This window comes from Bemisia tabaci, chromosome 8 (assembly GCF_918797505.1).
Source record: "Bemisia tabaci chromosome 8, PGI_BMITA_v3".
Classification (NCBI taxonomy): Eukaryota; Metazoa; Arthropoda; class Insecta; order Hemiptera; family Aleyrodidae; genus Bemisia; species Bemisia tabaci.
The window spans coordinates 46,131,047-46,155,359 of record NC_092800.1 but is presented as its reverse complement, the minus strand read 5'-3'; the positions used below and the strand labels follow the sequence as shown (position 1 = coordinate 46,155,359).

The 24,313-nt window shown below is 39.9% G+C and overlaps 2 protein-coding genes across 3 annotated transcripts in view; both read right to left on the bottom strand.

Moving 5' to 3' along the window:
* The window catches only part of LOC109043016 (growth hormone secretagogue receptor type 1), a 376,139-nt gene that overhangs the window by 185,001 nt on the left and 166,825 nt on the right, over nt 1-24,313 (bottom strand). The window lies entirely within an intron of this gene.
* On the bottom strand, nt 15,006-19,147 carry LOC140225297 (uncharacterized). The gene is made up of 2 exons (XM_072303698.1): nt 18,330-19,147; nt 15,006-16,482 (listed from the first exon to the last, which is right to left on the bottom strand). Exons 1-2 carry the CDS (start codon nt 18,736-18,738, stop codon nt 16,016-16,018), a joined length of 876 nt encoding a protein of 291 aa, XP_072159799.1. The 5' UTR covers nt 18,739-19,147; the 3' UTR covers nt 15,006-16,015.

The window sequence follows — 24,313 nt, the reverse complement described above, 5'->3', positions numbered from 1 at the left end:
ACGTATCTGCAATGTGCTTTGAATGCAACATTCGTAAATTACAAAGGAGTTATCTTATGGGGAGCATCTGGGGGCATGCAACGTGGCGCTGTCAATGCTGCCGTTTCGAGGAGAAACGTCGTGTGAACATTCTAACATGACCAAATCTCACCGATTCACAAACAAGAAAAAGGAAAAATGGAGCGATCTTCTCTGGAAAAAAAGTAGTTTGGATGTAGAGTCTAGACTCTTGAAAAGAATGAAAAGAAAAAATACTATTGATTCAATCGGCCGTTTGCTTGAATCAAAAGGAAATCCGCTTAAACTAAGAGACTTGGTTCTCGATCTAAGCAAAAATCCGATTGAATCAAGAGTACTTTTTTTTTGTCGATGTTTTTAAGAGTCAGGACTCTAGATCCAAGCGACTTTTTATCCAGTGTAATTGATGAAAGCGGTTGGTTGCAATGGACAGAGGAGGTAAGATTTAAACAAAAGGGAACACATGAGAGACCCCACAGTTCATCCATTTTTTCCTCTTTCATGTTATGACAACCACGAGTGTCAACCAATGGGATTGCTCCTTTTCCCCTTTGTCTATCGGTTCCAATCTCCCCTCTCAGGTATGTAGAAAATAAAGAGGAGAAGATAGCTTTTGAAGGATTTGGACCCACTGATGCCAGTGACGCCGCTGGGCACACGTAAAAATCAAAGTTTTGCGCCCAGGGTGACAAAATTTCATGAAAAAAAAAGTATGAAATTTTAGGTCTACTTGTGACGGAACAGAAATGGACTGCATTTTGCAGTAAGTAAATACGATTTCTCGCTATTTATGGAAACAACAGTGGCGCGATTAGTTTCCCTATTGAGATGGGTACTTTTGTAGATACGTCAGACATAGCCGTTCCCAACTGCAAAATGTAGTCCAAATGATGAAACACGTCATTTTCACGATGTTTCCACGCCGCTTCTGTCGGCCCTACGGGAATAGTTTCTTTTGTTCCTTTGCTCATGCAAGGATGAAGCCTCGATCAGTCATTTGGGAATTCGAGAGACAAGAGACTCTACGAACAAGAACAAATGCACTGGTCCATTAGAATAATCACACGTTCGCCTTTGGTGGATAAATGCACTGCAACATGTTTTAAGAAAAAGAAACAAGAAGAAACAGCCAACATGAATATGTTGGAAAAGCGTGCCGAAGAACTGAAATCTAGTGTGTGCACTATTTCCATTTCAACGAGATGTGTATAAATTAGTACTCTCTGCAAATTGGGGAGGAATTATTGATTTGATACCGTCGAATGTAAATACATTTTATTGAATAAAGAAAGTAACATAATTATATTGGATGAACAAAGAAAATAACATCATAAATCATTTAACTGAATTGGTTCATTCAGAATTTAAAATTAAAGTTCGGAAATTGTTCAGTTTGTTGCGTCATGTTGGAGATTGCTCAGTTTGCAGCAGCAGAGTATGGAGTTTACTCTGTTTAATGAGTCAAACTTTGTCTTTTCTCTTTTCTTCGATTGATTTGTATTAAAATGAGACTTTAAGGTATCTTTTCTGGAAATAAAAAAAAAAAAACGTGACACCAAAAAAAAAAAAAAAAATGCAACTTACACTCAGAGAATCAACAAGGGAACCTAACCTCCAAAACTCTGCCTTCCAATTGGTCGAATTGGAGATTGCTCACTTCGCTGCAGTTGTAACTATGGAGATGCAGCCAACTTGGGTTTAACCGCTTTTGAAAAGACGCTGATTCGCTAAATAGTTATGGCGGCATTTAAACTTCTAATTTAAATCCTCCGAGCGTAGAAAAGCTTATTTGACGTACCTATGAAAGAAAATAATACGGTTTCCACGGGAAAATGTTCTCAAGGGTTTCCAGTAACAGGATAATTCGGTTTCTCGATGAATGACCTTCAGGGCTTGACACTATAACGGTTCAAAAACGGAAGAACGGATCCGACGGAAAAAAAATTCGGACCGCCCCTTGAAAAGCATCGGTCGATCGGTGTGCTGTACTACAGTACATCCGAGTGATTTCAAAAAGCGAGCCCTATAGGCACGCTTAAAAAAGGAGGAAATACGACCGCACGTGATGAAAGACGTAAGTGCTCATTCGTTAGACGGTCAAAATTGAGTTTGAATTTGATCACGTTAAGCCCAAAACATATTAAATTAAATAGTTTTTTAAAAAAAAAACCCTGCTCTCTAAACTACGTCTCTTGAGCTCTCAACTTCAGGCTGAACTATATTTTGCAATTAGGAGCTACGATTTCAAGCTCATCAGTAAAAATACGTACGTGCATAGAGCAACTAATGGTACATATTTTTTTTTTGCGTTATACCAGAAACTGTAAGTCCTAATTGCAAAATGTAGTCTAACTGTCATGAAACTTTAATTTAATAAAAAAAACGAAACAAAACAAAACAACGAAAGCGCATTTTTGGTGCTATAATATTGAAAAAACTGAGTCGTTTCGCACAAAAATACACTCATGTCGTTTTTCTTGAAACTTCTGACCCTTAAAATACTAATTTCTCACCTATGAGATGATTTGTGAAGCTTTTGATATGGATTACATTTTGCGATAAGGAACCGCGATCTCTGACTCTTTTATAAAAGCACCTTTCTGCATAAGGAAACCAATAGCATATATGTTGTTTCTAAAATGAGCCGGAAATAGTGGTTACGTATTGCAAAATGTAATCCATATGTCAAAGTAAAGAAATTTTGATGAATAAACACGTCTTTCAAAGTCGGAGTCTTGCTTGTCTCGTGGACGATTGAACAGCTCAAACGAAATCGTGCTTTTGGATACTTTTCCTCCGGCGAAAAGGCGCAAAGGCGTTGAAGGAAACAATTGACGGAGACTGTGGCCCAAATTCCTCCGGGTCGTAAAATTGCGCATTCGAATGATACATCGTAAAACACTCGACGGCAAATAAGATTCGGTAATATGCGACCCAGTCGCGGGACAATTATGTAAACCGTAATAAAACAAAAGTCTCTTAAGATTTACTTACTTCCGTTCGCAGTTTCGGGGAATCAGACAAGTGTTTTTACGATCCACCCTCGCCGTATTAAAAGTGCAACTTTTTCGTTTTTAAATACTGCTACGCTAAGGAGAAACGTCGTAAGTGCGTTTAAAATTTGCCAAATTTCTCGTGTCGGATCCAGTTAAACAGAAACGCACTGAGTCGTGATTTGGAAAAGAGAGTTAGAAGCAGCTTTGGTTTCAACTGTTTGCAGATTTTCTCCTGTTAAAAATTCAAAGTCTACATTTTAATACAATTTGACGGGTCGACGGTGTAAGTCGACAATCTCATAATTCGGTTTGCGACGACGCAAATTTCCTGTTATACTTTATTCTTTTAACGGAAAACTACTCACCCTGGTAAAAATTGGCAGTAGAATGTGTGTTCCAAAATACTATAGACCTAAAGCCGGCTGTAAGATTTCCTTTGGCTTCTGTAGCCGGCTGTACAATTTCTTATAGCCTTTCATAGCCGATGGCGACTAAGCAACAGGCAGACAATATAGTTTATGCTAAACGTTACTAAATACGGATACTAGGACTTGTAGTTACTTTTTGGACTACCGCTCTCTTTTTGCGCCGTAGTATCTTGATTTATTGTGCGAGGAAAGCTCCGTGCTTTTGAAGGATGCCTGTCATTCTTAATATGTTGGAGTGCCTTCAATTTCTTATGATACTGTGCAATACATCTGGTGTGAAATAGTTGCTTCAGACGCCTTGCCACGCTGCGGCGCGGCGCGGCGGGCGGGCAGAGAGCGCGAAACGCGCATTGGCGCCTACAAACCTAACAGGGATACTTCACGCATTGCGCAATGCGTGAAGTATCCCTGTTAGGTTTGTAGGCGCCAGTGCGTCACCGCCGCTCCGCTTTGTGTTAGGCTCTAATATTTAATCTCGCGGAGTCAGCGTTGTTCAACTCATGATTTTGAAATGTTTGCACACTCTGTATGGATTATTCTCATTTTAATTAATGAAAAAAAAATGTTTTAAAGGAAAATATAATGTGTGTTTTGTATATATTAAGGTAATTCCGTATCAAACTTAATGATTTCCAAAGCACACGAATTTCTACACAATTTCTTATGGCCTTTTATAGCCAATGGCGATAAAGTGTAAAGCCCGGCGATAGGAACTATAGCCCGACTGTATAATTTTTTATAGCTTCGTATAGCCCGGCTTTATGATTTACTCCGTTTTCTACAGCCAGATATATGATTTTCCCTTCGATGAATTATGATTTAGCCTTCTTTAGTCGGCTTTAAGAACTCCTATGGTATTTTGAAACGCAGCTCCTATCATCAATATTTACCAGGGCAACGGATATTCTTTAAAACTGCCGTGATTTTTTTTCTCTGTGCGAAAAAAATCTGCAAAAACTCCAAGGAATGATGTAAATTTGTTCTCCTTAAAGAAAAAATATATAGAGGCCGAGATTTTCAGACACCGCAAACGAGTTAAGTGATTGCCGACTTACACCGTCGTAGTGTTAACTTCAAAACTTCCTGTTGTACGAATCGTATTCTACGATAGACTTTGAAATGCCAAATGCAGCATTTTTTCTAGCTCACACCTTGCTTGATGACTCATTACGAATACAATTTTAAAAGATACAAATTCGCATGTTTTCAAGAAAAGTCGTATTAAATTGTAAACAAATTGGCAACGTTTGAGAGTTCATATGATGTTTTACCTCAACACGGTAGATTGGGCCTACAAAGACGGTCCTCGTCTTAACTCCGGGCTCTTTTTCGGCGAGTTGGTTATTGTCTTCTTTTTTACGAGTCGCACATTAAGTCGTGTCGGTATTGCCCGAAAGGCTCTTTTCAAAAGACCTTCCATTTTTAATGAACGAACTGAACGGCATTTATTTATGAATTACTTTTTTCCTCCTCCAATTGAACGAGTAAGACTATGTGCATTATGACGTGAGCCCTGTTATGCATATATTCTTATGAGTCTCAGGGCTCATGTCTTAATGCACATAGTTCCATTTGGCAGAAATACGTTCAATTGAAAAGCACGAATTAAATTCAGGGTGCTAAAATTTTAGCTGCGTCTGTAGACTTTAGTGCGCATGTATCGCCACCATTTCGATGTATCAAAAATTTTAGTGTATTATTTTAGAAACATGAGAATGGCAACCTCCAGATTTATAAGTAGATATAAGTAGACTGAGACATAATCTTACGAAAAATATACCTTTCAAGGCCAAGAAGTAGATTCAAAAGTACTGCTTCTAGTTTCATCCGATGTAGATAAATGCACAGCTAATGATGGTGAAATCAGAACGGTACTTTTAACTTCAAAGCAATCATAGCAATTTAGAATTAGAATTCCTCCCTTATTGCGGCTTTTCTGACAAATTTGATGAAAAATTCCCTTACTTTTACAAAATCATAAACGGTAGTAATTTTCAGATTTTCCACTCCATCAGTGAGAAAAACTTGGGCTCTAAGAAGTCAGACGTAAACATTCGTAGCTCATTAACTAAACGGAATTTCTTTTTTCCTGAATTTCTCTGGTTTGTTCCTCTAACTATAAGCCACACTGTGACCTGGTAAGATTTCACGAAATTAAGTTCGAAGCAAATATTCTTTCATTATTGACATCTCGAATTTTCTGGATTAATTTCCGTAATAGTTAACATTTTAAAAATGTAGATCGCTCCTTGAAAGCATTGCGCAAAAGGTGCAACCTCACACAACTTTGAAATAGTGCAATAAGCGTTAAAACGATTCAGTAAAAAAGCCGCGTGATGTAACACGTGATGTAAAAGTGATGTAACACACTGAACTTAGCATAGCAACTATTCGTCTTCTGATGATGTGCTGATTGCCTACTCAGTTACCCGCAGGCGTTTTGAGGAAGGAAGTAATTTTTCCCCTTTCAAATAAAGTGCTGGGTGCAGTGAGAACACTCCCCGCTTGTGGTGTTGTCAAACAATTTTTAACATTGCATCCATTTAAGATGAAAAAAGCTAATATTTCATTGAAATATTTTTTGGATAGTGTCTATGATTTCACGCATGGTGTTCGAAATGAAAAATTATCAATTACAGTTACTTTTCTGACAATAAGCATTGATCTGACTGAACCGAGTTTAGCATTAAGTATTGGCCGAAAATATAGAAAAATTTAGGCAATTTTAGGGAATTAGATGCACGACTGGCCTACTAATGAATACATACCATAACTTTTCTCCGAGTACAAAGTGATAAAAATCAACGTTTCGAACGGGTGTGCCAGAAGTACCTGAAACAAACGAAAAAATCAGAATGTTTAATTTTGACGCCCTGATAAATCATGTGCGCATTTTGATGTTGTAAATTTTACACATACATAATACATTTGCACAATATTCTTACATGATACAGGATGGGTCGAAAGTTCCAGGACGGTTCGCTAACTTTAAACGGATGCACTTGGAAAGATAAAAGCACAACTCGCCACGTGTGCTCTGGCGGATTGGCGCCAGCCATGCTGAATATTACGTTGCATCCTAGTGCGCACTTGTCGAAGTTTTGAGGTCATGAATTCCTCACTCTAATCAGTATTATTATTTAAGGTGTTTTTTCCCCTTTGATTAGGTTTTTTGCACCTTACATTTCTAGCTTAGCGCATTTATCCTTTGTTTGTAAATATAGTATACTATAACTTTTCTCAATTTAACTTACTTTAACTCTTAAGTTAAGCTTACCATATTAGGTTATTAGATCATATTAATAATCTAAATTTATGTTAATTTACTAGTTTAAGGCAGTGACTATATAACCGAGCAGTTCAAAGTCCTGTAATTTATTGTATTTTGATGCAAATAAATTGAATTCAAACAAAAAAAAAAAAAAAAATCCTAGTGCGCAAGGGTTGGAGCGAACGACTCCTCTTACGGAATGTTCACCTGGCCGTAGTATCGTTTTATGAGCGAATTCTTAAAAAAATGCATTTTTCTTACGCAGATTGTGAAGTTAGAGGTGTATTTGGACTACATTATTCAATTTAGAACTATAAATTCTAGCCCGGTTTAAAAACAACGTATGTACCATTGTACCATTACTTTCTCTATGAGCATAAGTGTTTTTCCAGAAGAGCCGGAATTTATAGTTCCAAATTGCAAAATGCTATCCATTTAAGACTTCCTCGATGCGTTCTTTGTGATTTTTGAGCCATTTTCCATTAGAAATAACTCTTCTTTTGACTCTGACTGAAGTTCGCAAGAGGCCCATTCCGGGATCCGATTGTGAGCGCACGATCCTCGGCGAAGTGACAAGGCTTGGCGGACATAAATAAGGAGGACGCGTGCGATAATTCTTCATTAGCGGCCGCCGCGCGTGAGTTTAAGCAGGGCCGAAGGGAGCCCGGCCCAATTGCAGCGTCCGCCGCGGGATCGGGGATTTTCAGCCTCTGCATTGTCGCGGCGCGGCGCACAGTGCATCGAGTCAATTAGAGTGGTCGGACATGACATTTTTGACTAAAACTGCTAATTGTGAAGTTAAATTCATCACATTCTAAATTTTTGGGGGTGTTTCTGGAAGGACATTTTACGAGGAAACCAATGGAACCACTTTCAAAACCTCAAAATGTCGTATGAATGGAGTAATAAGCGTTTAAAGTTTCCAAATTATGTCTGACCTCTCCTATTAACTCGATCCACTGTGCGTTGTGGGGAGATTAAAACGGGGCAAGTCGAGTCGGCATCAGGGTTACAAACTTCCATGCTAAGGAAAAACCCTGTATGGGCCTTCAGACGTAGCCAAATTTCCTTCAATAAAAACGAAATAACCGCAGGAATTGTGATTATTTTCCATCAAACTTTTCAGACGATTATGTTAGCAATTCAATCTAAAATATCTGAAAATTTCAAGATAAATATGTATAAATTTCTTTCGAAATGCAACTTTTATCAGAGGAAATTAGGCAGCGTTTGAATGTTCTTACAGCGTTTTTCCTGGGCGCAGGCAGTAGCAAAGCTCCCGGGATTGTTTTGATTCCCGCATGCCGGCTTGACGTTGTGCAAGAGACAAGAGTCGGGGGATCCAAAACGGAAGCTTCTGGAAAAGCCACTCTATCAACTTAACAAACGCGGTTTGCCTTACCGCGAAATGGAATCTTTTTCGTTAAATAAATGAAAGATGAATTTTTTTTTTTTGGGGGGGGGGGACGAGTGAGGGGTTGTTCTGAGTTAACCCTTCATGGTATGAATCAATTTAGGATCTTGAAATCAGTGTTGAATAGTTTTCATAAAATGTTGCAGTCCCAACTTTTTTCCGCAAAATTTCAACATATTGGTACTTATTTTTCTAAAAAAAAAAAAAACCGTTTAAAATTTTCAACATCATGTAACAGAGGAACAATTTGATTTTAAGAAAAGAAAAAAAGGCTCTTTGCGAATAAGAAAAACTATACTTTAGAGGGTTAAACAGCCACAAATTTTCTGCTGTCGAAAACTTAATATTGAAAGAAAATATTTGGAATGTAAAAATAAGCGTTGGACTTGTCTTCCAGTACGAAGGAACTTCAATTCATTCCAAGGTTCCGCAGGTGGCTGTCATTTTCTTTTTCATAAGAATACAACTGACTGAGCAGTTTGTGTCAATAATTTTGTAGGTTTTAGGATGTGGTCATAGGAAAATCAATAGAATTTTCGATTAGAAGCATCTAGTAGTTCTCTGTTGGAAAAATACGATTTGCGAGTGGAAATTTTACATTCTGGATACTACGCAAAATTAAATTTTCAATCGAATTAAAAATTATGAACCCAATTCAATGCACCAAATTCAAAATGAAACGTGTACTCATGCAACAGGCGGAACGCCGGATACGAAAAACAGGCAATCACGAAGTAAACACCCGGAGTTTTTTTCCCCCTGGTGTCAATCGATCAGATCATCGTTAAAATTGGACCGGAGTCGATAGGGATGGATCCGACGGAAGCTACAAGCCATTCTGCCGTGCTAAGGAACAACGTCATTTATGCATTCAGTTGCTGCCATATTTCCTTCCATAAAAAAAGAATTTACTGGGAAAATTCTACACATTTTTCCTCCAATTTTTCAGACATTTGTTCGCAGTTTAATCATCATATCTGAAAGTTTCAAGATAAAATATGCATGGCTTTCTTCAAAAATGCATGTTTTGTTCGGGGAAAATTGGCAACTCTCGAATGTTCATACGGCGTTCTTCATTAGCACGACAGCATTATTGGCGGATTGACGCTGCCGTCGCCGTGGAAAAAAGCGAGGATGAATAAATAAAACAAATCGATTGAAATTAACGATGACACTGACGCAACATGACGCAAAATCTTAATCCTCACACAATAACTGTGTTTGTTTAGCCCTTTCCGGTACAGATCCACCGCTGAGAGATGTTGCCTGATGAGCCTAACTAATAGCTAAAAAGTTTGCAAGGTTTCATATAATCGCAGTAGTGGCCAAGTGAGAACGATCGATTTCGACACCTCCCCATTTGAAGCTGGAGTAAAGGATCGATTATTAAGGTGTCCATTGCGAACACCTGTTTATCGAGCCTTTTCTATAGGTTTATATGACCTTTAGGTTAGGATCAATCAATGCATCGCAAAGTATGCTGAAGGATAAATGCAAAAAAAAAAAAAAAAAAAAAAAAAAAAAAAAAGTATTTAAATATTGCAAAGTTTGAAAATCTCTAATTTTGTTTTATTTTTTTCTCTCTCTCTTTCTCTCTGAAAAATAAAATAAAAAAAATCCTCTTTTTCCCCTCTATTTTTCCAAATTTCTGTAAAAGAGAAATTCTTCTAGCCTCTACTACACAGGAAATCATAAAGAGTTGTAAATACCTTCCTGATAACTGCAGGAAGAGCAATTTACATCGTTCAGCTAAAAGTGGATTCAAATATCTTGCAATCGTTGAACATTTTCAAGAACCTTATCTCCCCCTCTCCAGGCTAAGTTTAGCCCATCTAACATGTTGTAGGATCATTCTTCCCTACAGTCAGATTACGAAGTCTTAATCGAAAAGACGAGTAGCATCCTGGAAATTTTAAACGATTTAATAGGATTAAAATTAATAACATTGTTGAAGGCGTGAGTCACAAGATATTTATCAGTCATTCCATCATGGCTAAGATGATCCGTTGACTGGAGAATTTAATTCCGAACGCGGTGCACCACATCAATTAGATCCGTGTTCCCGACTGACAATTGGACGTATTTCTGTCAAACGGAACTATGTGCACCATGACGTGAGCCCTGTTATGCACATATTCTAATGGGTCTCCGAGCTCATGTCTTAATGCACACAGTTCCGTTTGGCAGAAATTCGTCCAATTATTCAAAAACAGAAGAAAAATCAATGGAACAACTTTTTAGTTCACCCGTCTGTTTTCATGAGGGTTAAGAACTTAGTACATATCCAAATCTGATAAAAATTGAATGTAGAGGGACACTGTAACATTTAATATTTCAACTAAACTCCGGACTTGCCAGACTCCCGTGGCGCCAGTTGTGCTTGGGAAGAACAAGTAGTGTTACTGAAACTATATTTTGCAATCAGGAATTACTATTTTTGGTTCATTTTACAAACATCATCATATGTACCATTAGTTCCCCTGTGTATATACATGCTGTTGTGAATAAGCTGAAAATGTCAGCTGGAGGTAAAAATCCCCTTCTTCCGAACTGAGCCAAGCCTCTGGAGCGATGGGCGGAAGAACAGCCTATACGCCTAAATGTCGTTCATGAATCCTTCGACTTGGCAATGTTACTTTCGGTTGGCAGCATTGCCGGAAGTGACAACTCGACTGATTTTCTGCTGCAGAAGCCGAAAGTGATATCGTGCCAGATATCGTGCACGACGTGATATCGTGCACGACGTCATGTCCAGGCAGTTATGCTGGTATGGACATGTGCAAAGAATGTCGGAGGAGAGGTTGCCCAAACAAGTTTTGGATTGGGTACCACCTGGGAAGAGGCGACGGGGACGTCCCGTAAAGGGTTGGCGGCAGGGCGTTGACAAAGAGATGTTGCGGTGTCAGTTGCCCGATAACCTCTGGGAAGACAGGCATATGTGGCGCTTGGGTGTCGTAGAACGCCAGAGTGCGTTATAAAGCGACTTTATATTGTATATAGAAGCCGAAAGTGACCTTAGCTTTTTCTTCCGCCGACCAATTTCCCGGAAAATCGCGTTTTCCATGAAAATGCACTTTGAGGACGTGCTGATATTGATGTCACTTTGTATAGTTAGCATCGGTATAATTTCATATTGCGTTGATCTTCCGCGATTAAAATCATTTTTACTCTATGTTTCAACGAAAATTATTTTTGGGAGCAATGACGGTCTATAAACGATTTTTAAGGATTAAGTATGTAATTCTGCGAAAACCGAAAATGTATCGCGATATCTATACCTGGATTCCTTCAATGGAAAGGTTAGATTACCCAAAAACACAAAAACAGGGAACCTACATACCACAGTCAGCGCAGTACATCATATACGAAACTTTAAATTATTTTTTCTCACAACGCGGTTTTATAAGCCGTCATTCGTGCGGAGTCCTCAGTTAGGACGTACAATTTCTAGCTCATCCGAACAAACACGTATGTGTACAAGAAACGTAATAGTGCATACGTTGTTTCTAAACTGAGCTAAAAATTGTAGTTTCTAGTTGCAAAATGGATTGCATTTTGCAAAGAGGAGCCACAAGTATTCCAATGTCGCTAAAATTGGGCAACTATTTTTACCTTGCAACTATAAACTGATCATCTGAACAGGTTTCATCTTTACTCCCAATAAATTATAAATTTAATTCGAAAATTACCTAATTTTATTGCAAGGAAATTGAACTGCATTTTGCAATTTGGAGCTATAAATTCTGTCCCATCTGAAAAACACGTATGTGCATAGGGAAACTATTGGTACATACGTTGTTTTTAAACCGAGCCGGAATTTATAGCTCCTCATTGCAAAATGTAGTCCGAATGCGAGTTGCGCAATCTCAGCAACACTGGAATGCTCTTGGTTCCTTTTTGGAAAATGCAATCCAAATGTAGTGCAATTTGGCGGTGGAAAAAGCGTGGGGCTTTCGGAGAAAGTACAACGTTGTAGCGGTGGTCGGCGCTACCGTTTGATGGTCAGTTTTGGGCGTTAATTTATTGAGGCCTCACCGATTAGCACTCGCCCCGGCGAATTAATTATTCGCACGCAATCCGCGCGTCTTGTAGAATTTCCTCGAGATTTAGCACCGCTCCACGATGATGGCCCATTCGCTATTGGTGACCGAGTAACTCATCTCGGCCACCGAATCGCGAGACCGCTCACCTGACGAGTGGCCCAATTAACCGCTTCCCAGTGACAAATATTCTATTTATATCCAGTGCTTTGAGAAAGGGCGTATAAGAAACCACGCCAGTAGGTCTGTTGAAAACGAACCCATTGTAAATTTTAGAACGATGGTGAATTTGCAATTGTCTAAAATTTGGTACATTTTGTGTTTGAAATGAAACAACGAAGAAAACTGAGCACAAGAATATCCTCAGTTTTTAAATTGAATAATTGGATTGCGTTTAACAGAAAGGAGGCAAGCCAAATCAGCTATTGCCAAATTTAAGTGGGAAATTTAAATTCTTACTAGAGAACGTTTGTGCGGATTCCTTTGTAAATGTCTAGGAATTTGCTCCGTACTAAGAAGAAAATTCACTGAAATTCGCGCAAAAATCCGCACAACTGTTTTTATGTAAAAAATTAAATTGCCCGATTCAATTTGGCATTGGCTGATGTGGCTTGGTTACTTTTTACTTAGCGCGGTCCAATTATTGGAGGAAATATGACAAAATAACCAAGTGTGCTAAAATTCGTGTGTTTAAATGAGAAATGCCGTCAGTTGAAATCACAGGGCAGTACATTTTTTTACTTTCAAATCTAATCTTATACAAAATCCCAAATCAGAAAATAACACTATGAAAAATATTGCGAACTCAGCTCATTAAACACTATCAAATGCAGCAACAAACAAGTTTGGTGCAAATTCTCCATTTGCATGCAACTTCTGTCATTTTTTCCCCTTTTAAGTACTCCATGATGCCCATTATTGCTCAGCAAATCCTCCAGTGCTGCCATGCTATGGAAGAACGCCGTATGAACATTCGAGAGTTGCAAGATTTGTCGAGAAACAAAATATTATTTTGGAAGAAAGTCACACATATTTTTCTTGGAAACCTTCAGATATTTTGGACTACATCGAGACAAAATAATGATTCAAAATAACTGATCTGGCCTGCTTGATAAGTTCCGATTAACGGCTATAGCTCAATAGTTTTCGTAAAATACTATTCTCTCTGCCGGCAAACCGTGTGATGGTGATTGGAAGCCCGGTCGATCACAAATAGGTACCCACCTCCTGGTGATTACAATGGAATGGACACAGGAGATAATTAAGAACAGACAAACTGACGGACTTCAACGAGTGACCTACAGTTCAATCAGTGAAAACGAAAACACACCAACTCGAAAAAATGAAAATAATCAAGACACACACAAAACTGCAAATCAAGGTGAAGAAGTTAGTCTAAGAAATAGATTTTTGGTGCCTAAAAGCAAGTATTCAAGGAAACTTTAAAAGTCCAAGTTGGCACAGATACGGTAACTTCAATGACATTTATGAAAATTGTCTGTTCTTAATGAAAAGAGAGTATTTTCGATTTACCCAGTTGGTGTGTTTTCGTTCTCACTGCTTCAGTTAGTCTATCATTCCCCCTTAGTCTGTAAGAGCCACCCGCTTCAACCAATTGGGCAGATCCATTTTCCTATCTTCTGTTTGCACCCAGAGCACGATAGTTTCAATGATGGATCAGCATTGCTGCTTAAAAAGCTGCGATACAGTTTTCTTGAAATAATGGTCTTTCTACCGGAGAACCGCGTGAAAATGATTTAAAGCCCGGTAGATCTCCGATACCCACATCCTTTCCACCCGTTCACATTCTCCACCGGTCTCGATGGGAATATCTTGATGAGAACCGAAAAATATTAATCGTTCGGCCGGAGTTCGGCGACAGATTATGAATAAAATACGCATAAATAATGATCAGGAGGCCTGGCCGCTCCTTTGGGCAGATCCCGTGTATTCGGGAGTGATTTACGTGTACAGATTATTCTTCGAAAACACACAGACAAGACTGGCGAATTTAAATAAACATTTGCGGAGCCCGCGCCTGCCACGACACGACGCGATGGTAGCCTCGTAGCGTGGGGAAATTTTGCGGCACAGCAGCCTAGATCGGTTTCAACGAGGGTCAAAGTGTCCAATGCTCATCTCAATGATTATTGTTTCAATGTGCCTTGCACTCAACACGGAAGGAAAACTATAGTACTCATGGAGTAACTACGCTACATTCTGTATAAAATAGTGTGAAAAACGAATATAAGACGTAAGTTATGCGGATACAGGGTGTTCCAGGATTAAATACGAATATTGAAGGAGTCGATTCTTTGGGTCAAAAAAAGACGTTCTTGTGGTATAATTTTTTTTTCCAAATACGCTTTCTCTGAGCGCCACGATTCCTCAAAATTGGAGGGAAAAAATCGTTTTTTTAACACCTTGGCAATGATAATCAACCAATATTAATGAAAATTGGTAGCTGGGAGTAATTTTTAGCGTTCTTTTCATTTTTGACCTCCAAAAAAGGTTAAATTCATTTTGAAGGGGGGGGGGGGGGTCGAATCTAAAAGTGGCCAAAATTAATGTTTTTAGCGATAAAAATTGATTTTTGACGGCACCACATGATTCAGCGTTGGAAAATATTGAGAAAATGTCAGTTGCGTTTTCCCGCTATAACTCATCGTTTTCGAGATAATAGGGACTAATAGGGAATAATAGGAGCTGATAATAGGGGGATAATAGGGCCCCCACGGAAAGCGTTTTTCCAAAAAAAGTTATACCACAAAAAAGTCTTCTTTAGACCCAAAGAATCGACACCTTCAATATTCGTACTAAATCCTGGGACACCCTGTATATGGAACTATTTCCGATAGCTAAGGGAGAGATAGTTAGTTATTTTATTAGAGACAATCGGCAACTTATAGGCTATTAATGTCATGACAGAAAATACGAAGGGCGAGTATAAAATACTACAATTCACATTCTTAACATAATGGAAGCAAACAATTTCAAGAAGGCGAATATAAAGTGCAATATTTTTATATATGACACATAGAACAAAAGACGGAGGGAAGTATTTAGCAAATAAACACTGTACTGTGTTGTAAAGTTTTTGCAAGACCTAGGTAACCATTTATTGGACGTTTGATATATAATATGGCTCTGGGGTAATTAAGTGATTTAACGCATGTACTTATGATTCCGAAGCTCAGCTTCCGGAGGATCTCTTCCATGACAGATTCCTGTGGCGGGTAGGCGTCCCCGGGCGTCTCAGCGCGCCGTAAAAGCGTCTTATACATACAGAATTATGATTCTGTTGATTAATAAATCGTTATAATTTAGATTGACAGTATGTGGATCATTTTCTACCCGTTAATCGAAATTTAAAAACTGCATCAATTTATGGGTCAAATTTTTAAAAATTGGCAATAATAAAGACAATTTTTGTTCTTAACTAGGAAGAGGGTACACTTCAGATACAAGCTATTCTGCCGTGCTGAGTAAAAACGCCTTATGAGCCTTCAGGCGTTGCCAAATTTCCTCTGGTAAATCACAAATTTTCCGGAAAATTTTTGAATATTTTTCTACCAATTTCTCGGATAATTTTGTTTGTAATTTGATCTAAAGTGTCAGAAAATTTCAAGGAAAAATATTCATAATTTTCCTCAAAAATAAATATTTTACTGCATGAAATTTGGCAACTCTCGAATCTTCATACGGCGTTCTTCCTTAGCACGGCAGTACTGATGGGCAGCTGGCCGAAATCAACAAAACTATTACTCGTATAAAAATGTATAAAAAATGTAATGTAAATTGAAATCAAGAAACGGCCTGCTAACTCCGTTTGTAAAAGAATCTACATGTTACCAGCGGAGGGACTTTGAGAAAGAAAAACTCTTAAATGAAGGTAACTTAAAACCCCAGAGCGGCTGTCCCCCCGCTCTGGATGCTGAGGAATGGTATGTTGAACCGCCGTGACCAGGTATATACCTGGGGATTCGGGCCCCACGACCCCCGACGGACCCCCCGAAACCGCCCTTTTTATCGACTACGTGCCCCCAGGAAGATGAACTATTGCTCTCAGAGAGACTGCGCTGGCCGGGCTTTACAATCGGCTTAGGTTTTTCCACGAGGGCTCCCGAGTGGAGCGACCGCGGCCAGACGAAGTACGAGTACCTCCCCTCGAGTTGAAAGGCGTTCTCCTGAGGTGGCGCTATGATGTGCGTGTTGTGGTTGAAAGACTTGAAAACCGGGCATTTATTCGCTGTGAGGATTGTCACTTGGCCATTGGATAAGTAATCTATGTAGTGAGAAGCATTGCAATAGTTTCCTGAAAAGACAGAAATTATATCACACAAGTTGCAAATATGAAGATGCACTCACAGAAAGAGACCCTCCATTGCACTGAACAATAACAAGTTAGGGCTATGTAGATATACCGTCCGTTCCGGGCTCAAATGTCCAAAGTTCAGGGTGCTGGAGCCGTAGCTTTGACTGCTCCGGGTGCTACAGGCGGAACTTTCGGCCTCTGAGCCCGGAACGGGCGGTATGTCTATATAGCCCGTAAGAACGGCTTCCACGGCCGGAGTTTTTTTTTTTCAGTGCGGCCTCATGGCAATAGGTGGAGGCTTCTCGGGGAGTCAACATTTCCTCGTGGACAATGGGCTAGTTGCGCTGATCACAAAATCGTCTTTGATGCTCAATTCTCGTAGACTAGTTAAAAATTATAAGATCCGTCCAAACAGCAACTTTCTAAGTTCAATATTAACATAGATATCGTCCTTTGGAGAGGCGGGTTTTTTACGTCATCAACCGCAGTAGTGACGCCCTTATTTCGGATCTTATTATTTTGAGCGTTCACCACGTTAGTAGTGTACGCTCTTTCTCGTCGTTTTGCATCGGGTATGTTACTAATGCATCCGTTGTAAAGGATTTCCTTCAATCCCCCTCAATCACAATACGGGTGGTTTCACGATAACTGGAGTAGTTTTGTAGCCGTAACAGACAGCACATTTTTCGGTCATATTTTTAGTAGTAATGATGATCACTCGAATTTTTTTGGATTAATCTACACAAGGTTACGTGTTATAACGCTTTTCAAAGATTTATCGCTCTACTTTTCAATTTCAATATATAAATGGCCGGAAATGTGCAGTCTGTTGAGCTGACTTTGTACCCCGTAACAGACAGCATATTTTCAGAATTTACATAATAATAATTGAAAAGTAGAGCAATAAATCATTAGAAAGCGTTATAATTGAGAAGATTGAAGATGAATACAAATTCGAGTGATAATCATTTCTACTAAAAATATGACCGAAAAATATGTTGTCTGTTACGGCGACAAAACTATCCAAGTTATCGCGAAACGACCCATTCAACCCCTGTGGAGCGCAGAGAGAAAATGCGCAGTTTAAAGAACGACTATGAATACGACCCTTAAGACTGATGGGCTAATTGGACTAGATTTTTCAATAAGTAATTACAAATTCTGGCTCATCCAAAGAAACACCTACCCGCGGGCTGATTGATGAAATTGATAGACAAAGCTATGGACAAAGAAGACAAGAGAGATACGGAGGGATCCTTCAGGTGGCCGTGGGTGGTTGCAATGGACAAAGGAGGTAGGTAATAGACTGACTAAACGGCAACCCACGAGAGACCCTACTATTAGTCCATTATTTAGCACCTTACTCTATAAGAACCACTCATTTCGACCTAAAGGATAGATCCTTGACTCTCTGTGTCTTCTAGGTCCATAGCTTTGTCTATCGGGTTCAACAATTAGCCTGCTGCCGAGGGAAACTAATCGCTCATATATGTAGATGCTCAAAGTGCGAAACCACAAACCTCCATTTGCGACTTTGAAGATCTCCTGTCATAAATGACTTCTTCTTTGGAAAAATAGTGAACGTAATTTCTTAAAAACTTCTTTGTTCTTAATTTTCTGATAGCAGGATATGCTGTATAAAGTTCAAACCATAAAGTTGGCTTGTTTCTCTTCGAGAAAATACAATTGGGGAGGGCAGAGGGAGAAACACTGCAATGTAGATACGCGGTATTGAACTTTGGCCATCATCGATGAATTGTTTCTGAAATGAGCCGGAAACAGTATCGCAAAGCACAGTCCAGTTATAGAGCAGAACAAATACCCTTCACGAGGGAAAAAAAACTTACCGTCAAAATTCAATGTGTGACCGTCTAGCATCTCAGCCAGTACCAGAGCATTACTTCCGGTGTTGATGCCCCGCATAGAGTACCTACACTTGTCTTTATCTTGGAAAATCTGCAGTGTACCTGCCGTCAGTTCGGCCAAGTTAGAGATTGCGGCCACGGCTTTGTTCAGTTTTTTAACGCCTTCCGAACATCGTAGGTGAAAGAGTATGTTTTCGGCCACAGCGAGGAACTGACCTTCCTCTTGGCCACACCATGTTCTTCCTTTTCGGGGCACGGTAGTGATGAGTGCGCCTCGCGGTATTTTATGCGTTACCAATTCGTTGCAAACGAAGACCGGTTGCCCTTGCCCGCCACATTCGTTCAAACAGAGGAGTCCGACGATGAGCGCAAATCCCACCGATGCGCTCATTTTCCCGCTCGGTAGATGATGACGCTGCAGATCAGACCAAAGTCGGATTAATGGACAACCGGTGAATTTTTGCGACTGGATTTGGTCAATTTTTGGGATATATGAATGTTGTATTACTTTTGGAATTTGGACCGATCAGAATCGAGTATTTGATTTCCAAGCAAATCCTAAGGCAAATTTTCGCGAGTGGACTGGGTCGAAGTTTTTAATTGGACGTATTTCTATCAAACGGAACTAAGCGCCAATTTGAGTTCCTTTTGAGGAATTTAGAATCCCGAATAGCGCGTTCTGTCAAACGGACATAAGTGCCATGGAAAAGAATTGCGAGTATAGGACGGAATAAGCCGGACGCCCGATTCCGCCGCCAATCCATGCCCCCCTCTACCTTCCTCACCCTATGGCGCTTAGGTCCATTTGATAGGAATACGTCCAATTTACTGTCAGCCTCCGTAACAACGAAACGAAATTCCTCTGGGCGACAGTGCGTTTACAACATTTGGTTTTCATGCTGGCAGCAGTGACGACCACATCCAAACGTTGGTTGTCAACAATACTGTTAGCTTGAGTAAAGTTTGGTGATAGATTATTGATGTTTAGATGATTAAGGAAGTTCAGTGATTGTTTAGTATTAACGTGATTCTTAATACTAAGATCTTAAAATAAAAAAAAATGATCATTTAAGGTGTTTCGATGGACACCATATTTTGTGTTTGAACGGCATGCGATGTATCGCATCAATTGGTTCCATTTTTCAGCTACTCGTCATTTATCTCCAATTTTGAGATCGCAATTCTGTTATCAGGAGACTACAGCACTTACCTCCCAATTTTAACAAAGAAATTCAACGTAACAAAGGCGTGGTTTTTTAGAGAGAAAATATCGCATTCGATCGCAGTTTCGATATCAGTATCGAATGCGATGTTTTCTCTCTCTAAAAAAAACACGCCTTTATTACGTTGAATTTCTTTGTTAAAATTGGTAAGTGAGTGCTTTAGTCTCCTGACAACAGAATTGCGATCTCAAAATTGGAGAAGAATAACGAGTAGCTGAAAAAATGGAACCAATTGATGCGATATATCGCAAGCCGTTCTTACACAAAATATGACGTCCATCGAATCACCTTAAGGCTCAAATACGTATTGTGGTTTTGTGTCATTATAGTAAAGTTGTTATCGTAATTAAACTTATCGGGTGATTCTTTCCCTTCTGTTTTCTAAATTTCTATCCGAAATTTCTACTTCCTTTTTTGTGATCGTTATTTTGCAGTTAAACATTTTATAACAATTCACTGTTACCACTCTCCAAGGAGTGACCAAGATACTAAAAATGGTGGAACACGGACGGTTATTTTCTGTACTAGATCAAAAGAAGTTCCATTTAATAATTCCCAGATGAGGATTTTTGCTGAGTACAAAAAAAAAATCTTGTATTAAACGGTAATCTCTTTCGGTAGTTCTTTCAAACAAACATCCTGCCACACTTTACGGAGATTTTGCGATTTACTCAATGAAAATTTACGTCTGGGAATTATAAGCTAGAATTGTTTCTGAATAAAGAGGATCTGGGGCTGGAATAGGTTAAGATATTTTTCAAAATCTTCAAAGACTATAACTTGCAGAAAAGGAAGTTCGTACCTTTTCAGTATGTTTATCCCCGGTTGGCTCTCCAGCAACACTAGTAATTCTCAGAGAGAGTTCGCGACAAACATCACTTAAATATGACGTAAAAGAATCTGTCCGATGATCTTGACGCTGAAATGCGACTCTTAAAAGCATGAAATGACGCATTTGCGCACATTGCTGTCACTGAGAACTAGAAAAAAAAATCAATTTTCAGATGATTCTGTCACTATAGAGGGAAAACTTAAGTACAATGAAATCCATTGTGGACGTTTCAGGGGTTTTTCACATCATTATAAGTGCTCGATAGCCGATAGGAAATACAAAAAATATTGAAAGCGAACCTGGAAAACTATTTTCCACGCAAGTTGCTGTCATCCTGACTTTTTAAAACCGTGTTGAAGCTTTTAAAGCCGGAGACCTGACACAATACTCTCCCGGAAAAAAAAATCATAGGCGGAAACAGGAGGTTGCCTGTTGCTTTCAGTTGATCGTTGTTAGGGGCACAAAAGGGGAAAGTACACAGTATGAGGAAAAGTAATCGACCTTGTACTATTATGAGAGGTAGATAACACAAACCAACCAAAACGCATGGTTAATATTTTCGGTTAGTTTTGTTTTTTGTCATTTTTTTGGTTACATTGACCAAATTATTAGGTTGAAAATTTGCAACCCCGTCAATAATAAGATGCGAGCCACCAGGGCCGGATCTTCATCGCATTGGTCACATAAAAATTGACATCAAGAGGAACAAGGGGACATTATTTCACCAGTACACACGGTTCTTCATCCCCATTGGTCTTACAATTAGAGTGATCTACGGTCTCTGTTGATTTAACCAAAAATTGTGTTGCGTAAACGATGTCTTTTCGTTGATCGGACCGAAAAAAGTAACTCAAGGTAACCTGGGATAACCATAAATACGGACATTATTTTTGAAGAATGTAAGCACACCTGTGGGGCGCAGACCTGAAGGGTGTAAAAACTTCTCGCATTTTATTATCTAGTTGATTTCTTAAGAGATTCGCATCCTCTTTTCTCGCCTCTCTCCTTCTTCATCCTCTTCTCCTTCCTCTCCTTCCTCTTTTGATCCCTCTTCTCATTCTTCCTGCCCCTTTCCTCGAAAATTTCTGAAAGATATTGAAAAACAACTGAAATAGATTTTTAGCGGCAATCCGCCGGCATCTCAAGACGGAACCGTGTCAGTAATGAAAGAATTAGGCACATGTGGAATTAGAGGCGCGTTCTCCGTGAAATTTTCACAAATCGTGTATCAGAGTGCTTAAATTCGTCCACCTTGTTTAATGGTCCACTCAATCCAGATTCAATCTGAAAAAGCGAGCATATTAATCTTTCCCAACTTTCCTCGGAAAAAATATTTTATCGGGAGGAACGAGGCAACGTTGAAATGCTCACATGGCACACACACATGGTTCACATGGCGTCAAAACACAACATGGGCCTGTTGAGCCCCATTATTCGATGTATTCGCGAGTATTTTAACGCGAGTTCGAATGATCGCGCCAAACACAGTGCGGCCGGCGTTAAACGCATATTAGCGCCTGCGAGACCTTGGAAATACTTCAAACATTGCGCCAACAGTGCGGTCGCCGTGAAACGAATATTAGAGCATACAAGACTGCAGGAATACTTTTTGCACTGCGCCAAACGCAAATCAGTCGGTCAGTTGTCGTGAAACGCATTTGAGCGCCTACAAGGCTGTAGGAATACTTCACGCATTGCGCGCACAGCACGGTGATTAACCCATACGCGCTTTAATCCTTGTAATTTCTCGGAGTCAGACTCACCAGTCGTGATGCGGCGGACACAATATCCAACATGTGCACTACGCGAGCCTGAATTGACGCGTGTGAAATACAGCGTGACGGAATGGTAAATTCTACCAATCTTTTTTCTCGGTGTATGCAGTTCCTCATTGTAAATTGCAGTCCACTTTGACCACATTTCGTAATATGAAACAAACATTTCTGAATTATTTCAGGCAGAGCATACATGCCATTCTCCGTCCATGGGAAAAACGCTGTAACTTAAATTGAGAATTAAGATTGCCTCGATCAGACCAAAATACCAGGCGATCCCCGAATATTCACTGAAACCCCCCGCAAGCATGGTGAGCGCTTCAGTTTATGCACAAACCTAAAATTGGAAGCTGGGAGGTACTGTATCGTTCCGAAAACCTACTCTTTTCTTTTAAAAAGCAAATTTTATGGTTTTTAAAAGCGATCGCAAACAGATAAAAACTGGCAAGGACCACTGACCATGCCGCTGCGATATTGAGATAAACCAAAAGACCGGAGAGCTTTGATCAATCAAGTCCAAATTGGCATGGAAAAATGTTTACATTTGCATACGTTAAGTAATGCAGGAATGACTTGGGACTGTACGCGTTTCCATTCATTCAGGTATCTTGGCACTCAGAGGAAAGTTCTTTTGGAAAAAAAAATTGAGCCGGATCAGTTCATAAATGAGTCCAATTGGACACAAGGGATATAGCGACGTGAATTGTTTTTCGTGCACTGTTTAAAATCGAGGAGTGAAATTCGGTGCCGGAGTCTATAATATAGACTCCTCCAACACCTCCTTTTTGGCGCGTATACGTAGTATACCGCCTTTGCGATCGTTTCGACCCCCCCCTCGATACAATAACCGAGTCCCCTAGTTCCTTACCGAAAAGTGACTACCGCGAACTTCTGAGATTTTCCAAAGCGTGTAAAAAGTTTACTAATCCGTCAATAATAATGATTAAAATTTGTTTCTCATTCTGGGGCTCGCTAGTTTATGTGTAATGAATACCAAGAGTCTACGTTTCTTGGTTTTTTTTAAAAAAACCTTAGAATGGGGCGCGCTGATTTAAAATATGCATATATAAGCGGAAGCAAGCGAACTGATTCGAGGATGGCTGACCAGTTCGGCACTCCTTGAATGAGAATTTCACTCACTCCGTTTTGTTCACAACGTTGCTTTGACATATCTACACAACACTGTTATCCTTTTTAAAAGTTGGTACTCCTTGCTCTGATAGCCGGGGCCACCAGGATAGTGGTAAGTGAGTAGAGGGGAAATGCCGATCTTAAAACACCTGAGATGTCGAAATGTAACCTAACCTAAGTTCAGTGTTGCCGTGTGACCTAACCCAAGTACAGCGTTGCCGTGTGACCTAACCTAACCTAACCTAACCCAACCTAACCTAACCTAACCAAACCTAACCTAACCTAACCTAAGTCCATTTCAGTCGCGGGTTGCGTGCCTCGCCGACCTAAGGTGCAGATATGCGGGTTGCATACCTTACGGACGGGAGGCGTCCTATGTTGGTCGCGCACCTCGCCTACTACCTCCGCCTACCTCTTCTGTCAACTCCTCCTCCGGCCGCCGTTCAGGGTGCGACCAAGTTTAAAGTCCAGTGGCGTGGCGTGCTTTGCGATTTATCGATTGATCTGTCATTTAAACCTATGAAAAAAGATCGATTATCAGGGTGCTCGCAGCGAACACCTTACTAATCGATTCTTTACCATAGCTTCAAATGGCGAGATATCGACAATCGATCATTCACGCCACGTCACCGGTTTAAACCTGCATCAAAGGCGCAGATCCGCGCTCGGATCGAACGCTGTCCGAACGAGTCTGAGCCTGTCGGGACAAGTCTGAACCTGTTCGGGTCTCTTTTCCCTCGTGCGACCGGGAACAAGTTCCGAACCTGCCCGACGTTGCCACCTCGTGACTCCTTCATCTCTGCGACGTTGCCGCTCCCCCCGGTTATAATTTAATGCTTTTCCACCCCCCCTCCGACCCATGCTGATAACAGGAAAATAAAGTAAGAAACAAAGGGTTCGGTTTATTGGTGATTTATTACCGTTAAAAAGAAAGCGTTACATAAAATGCATTAGAATGAAATACCGTGAATCTTACATCCTAATCGTACAGACGCTTCTTGAAAA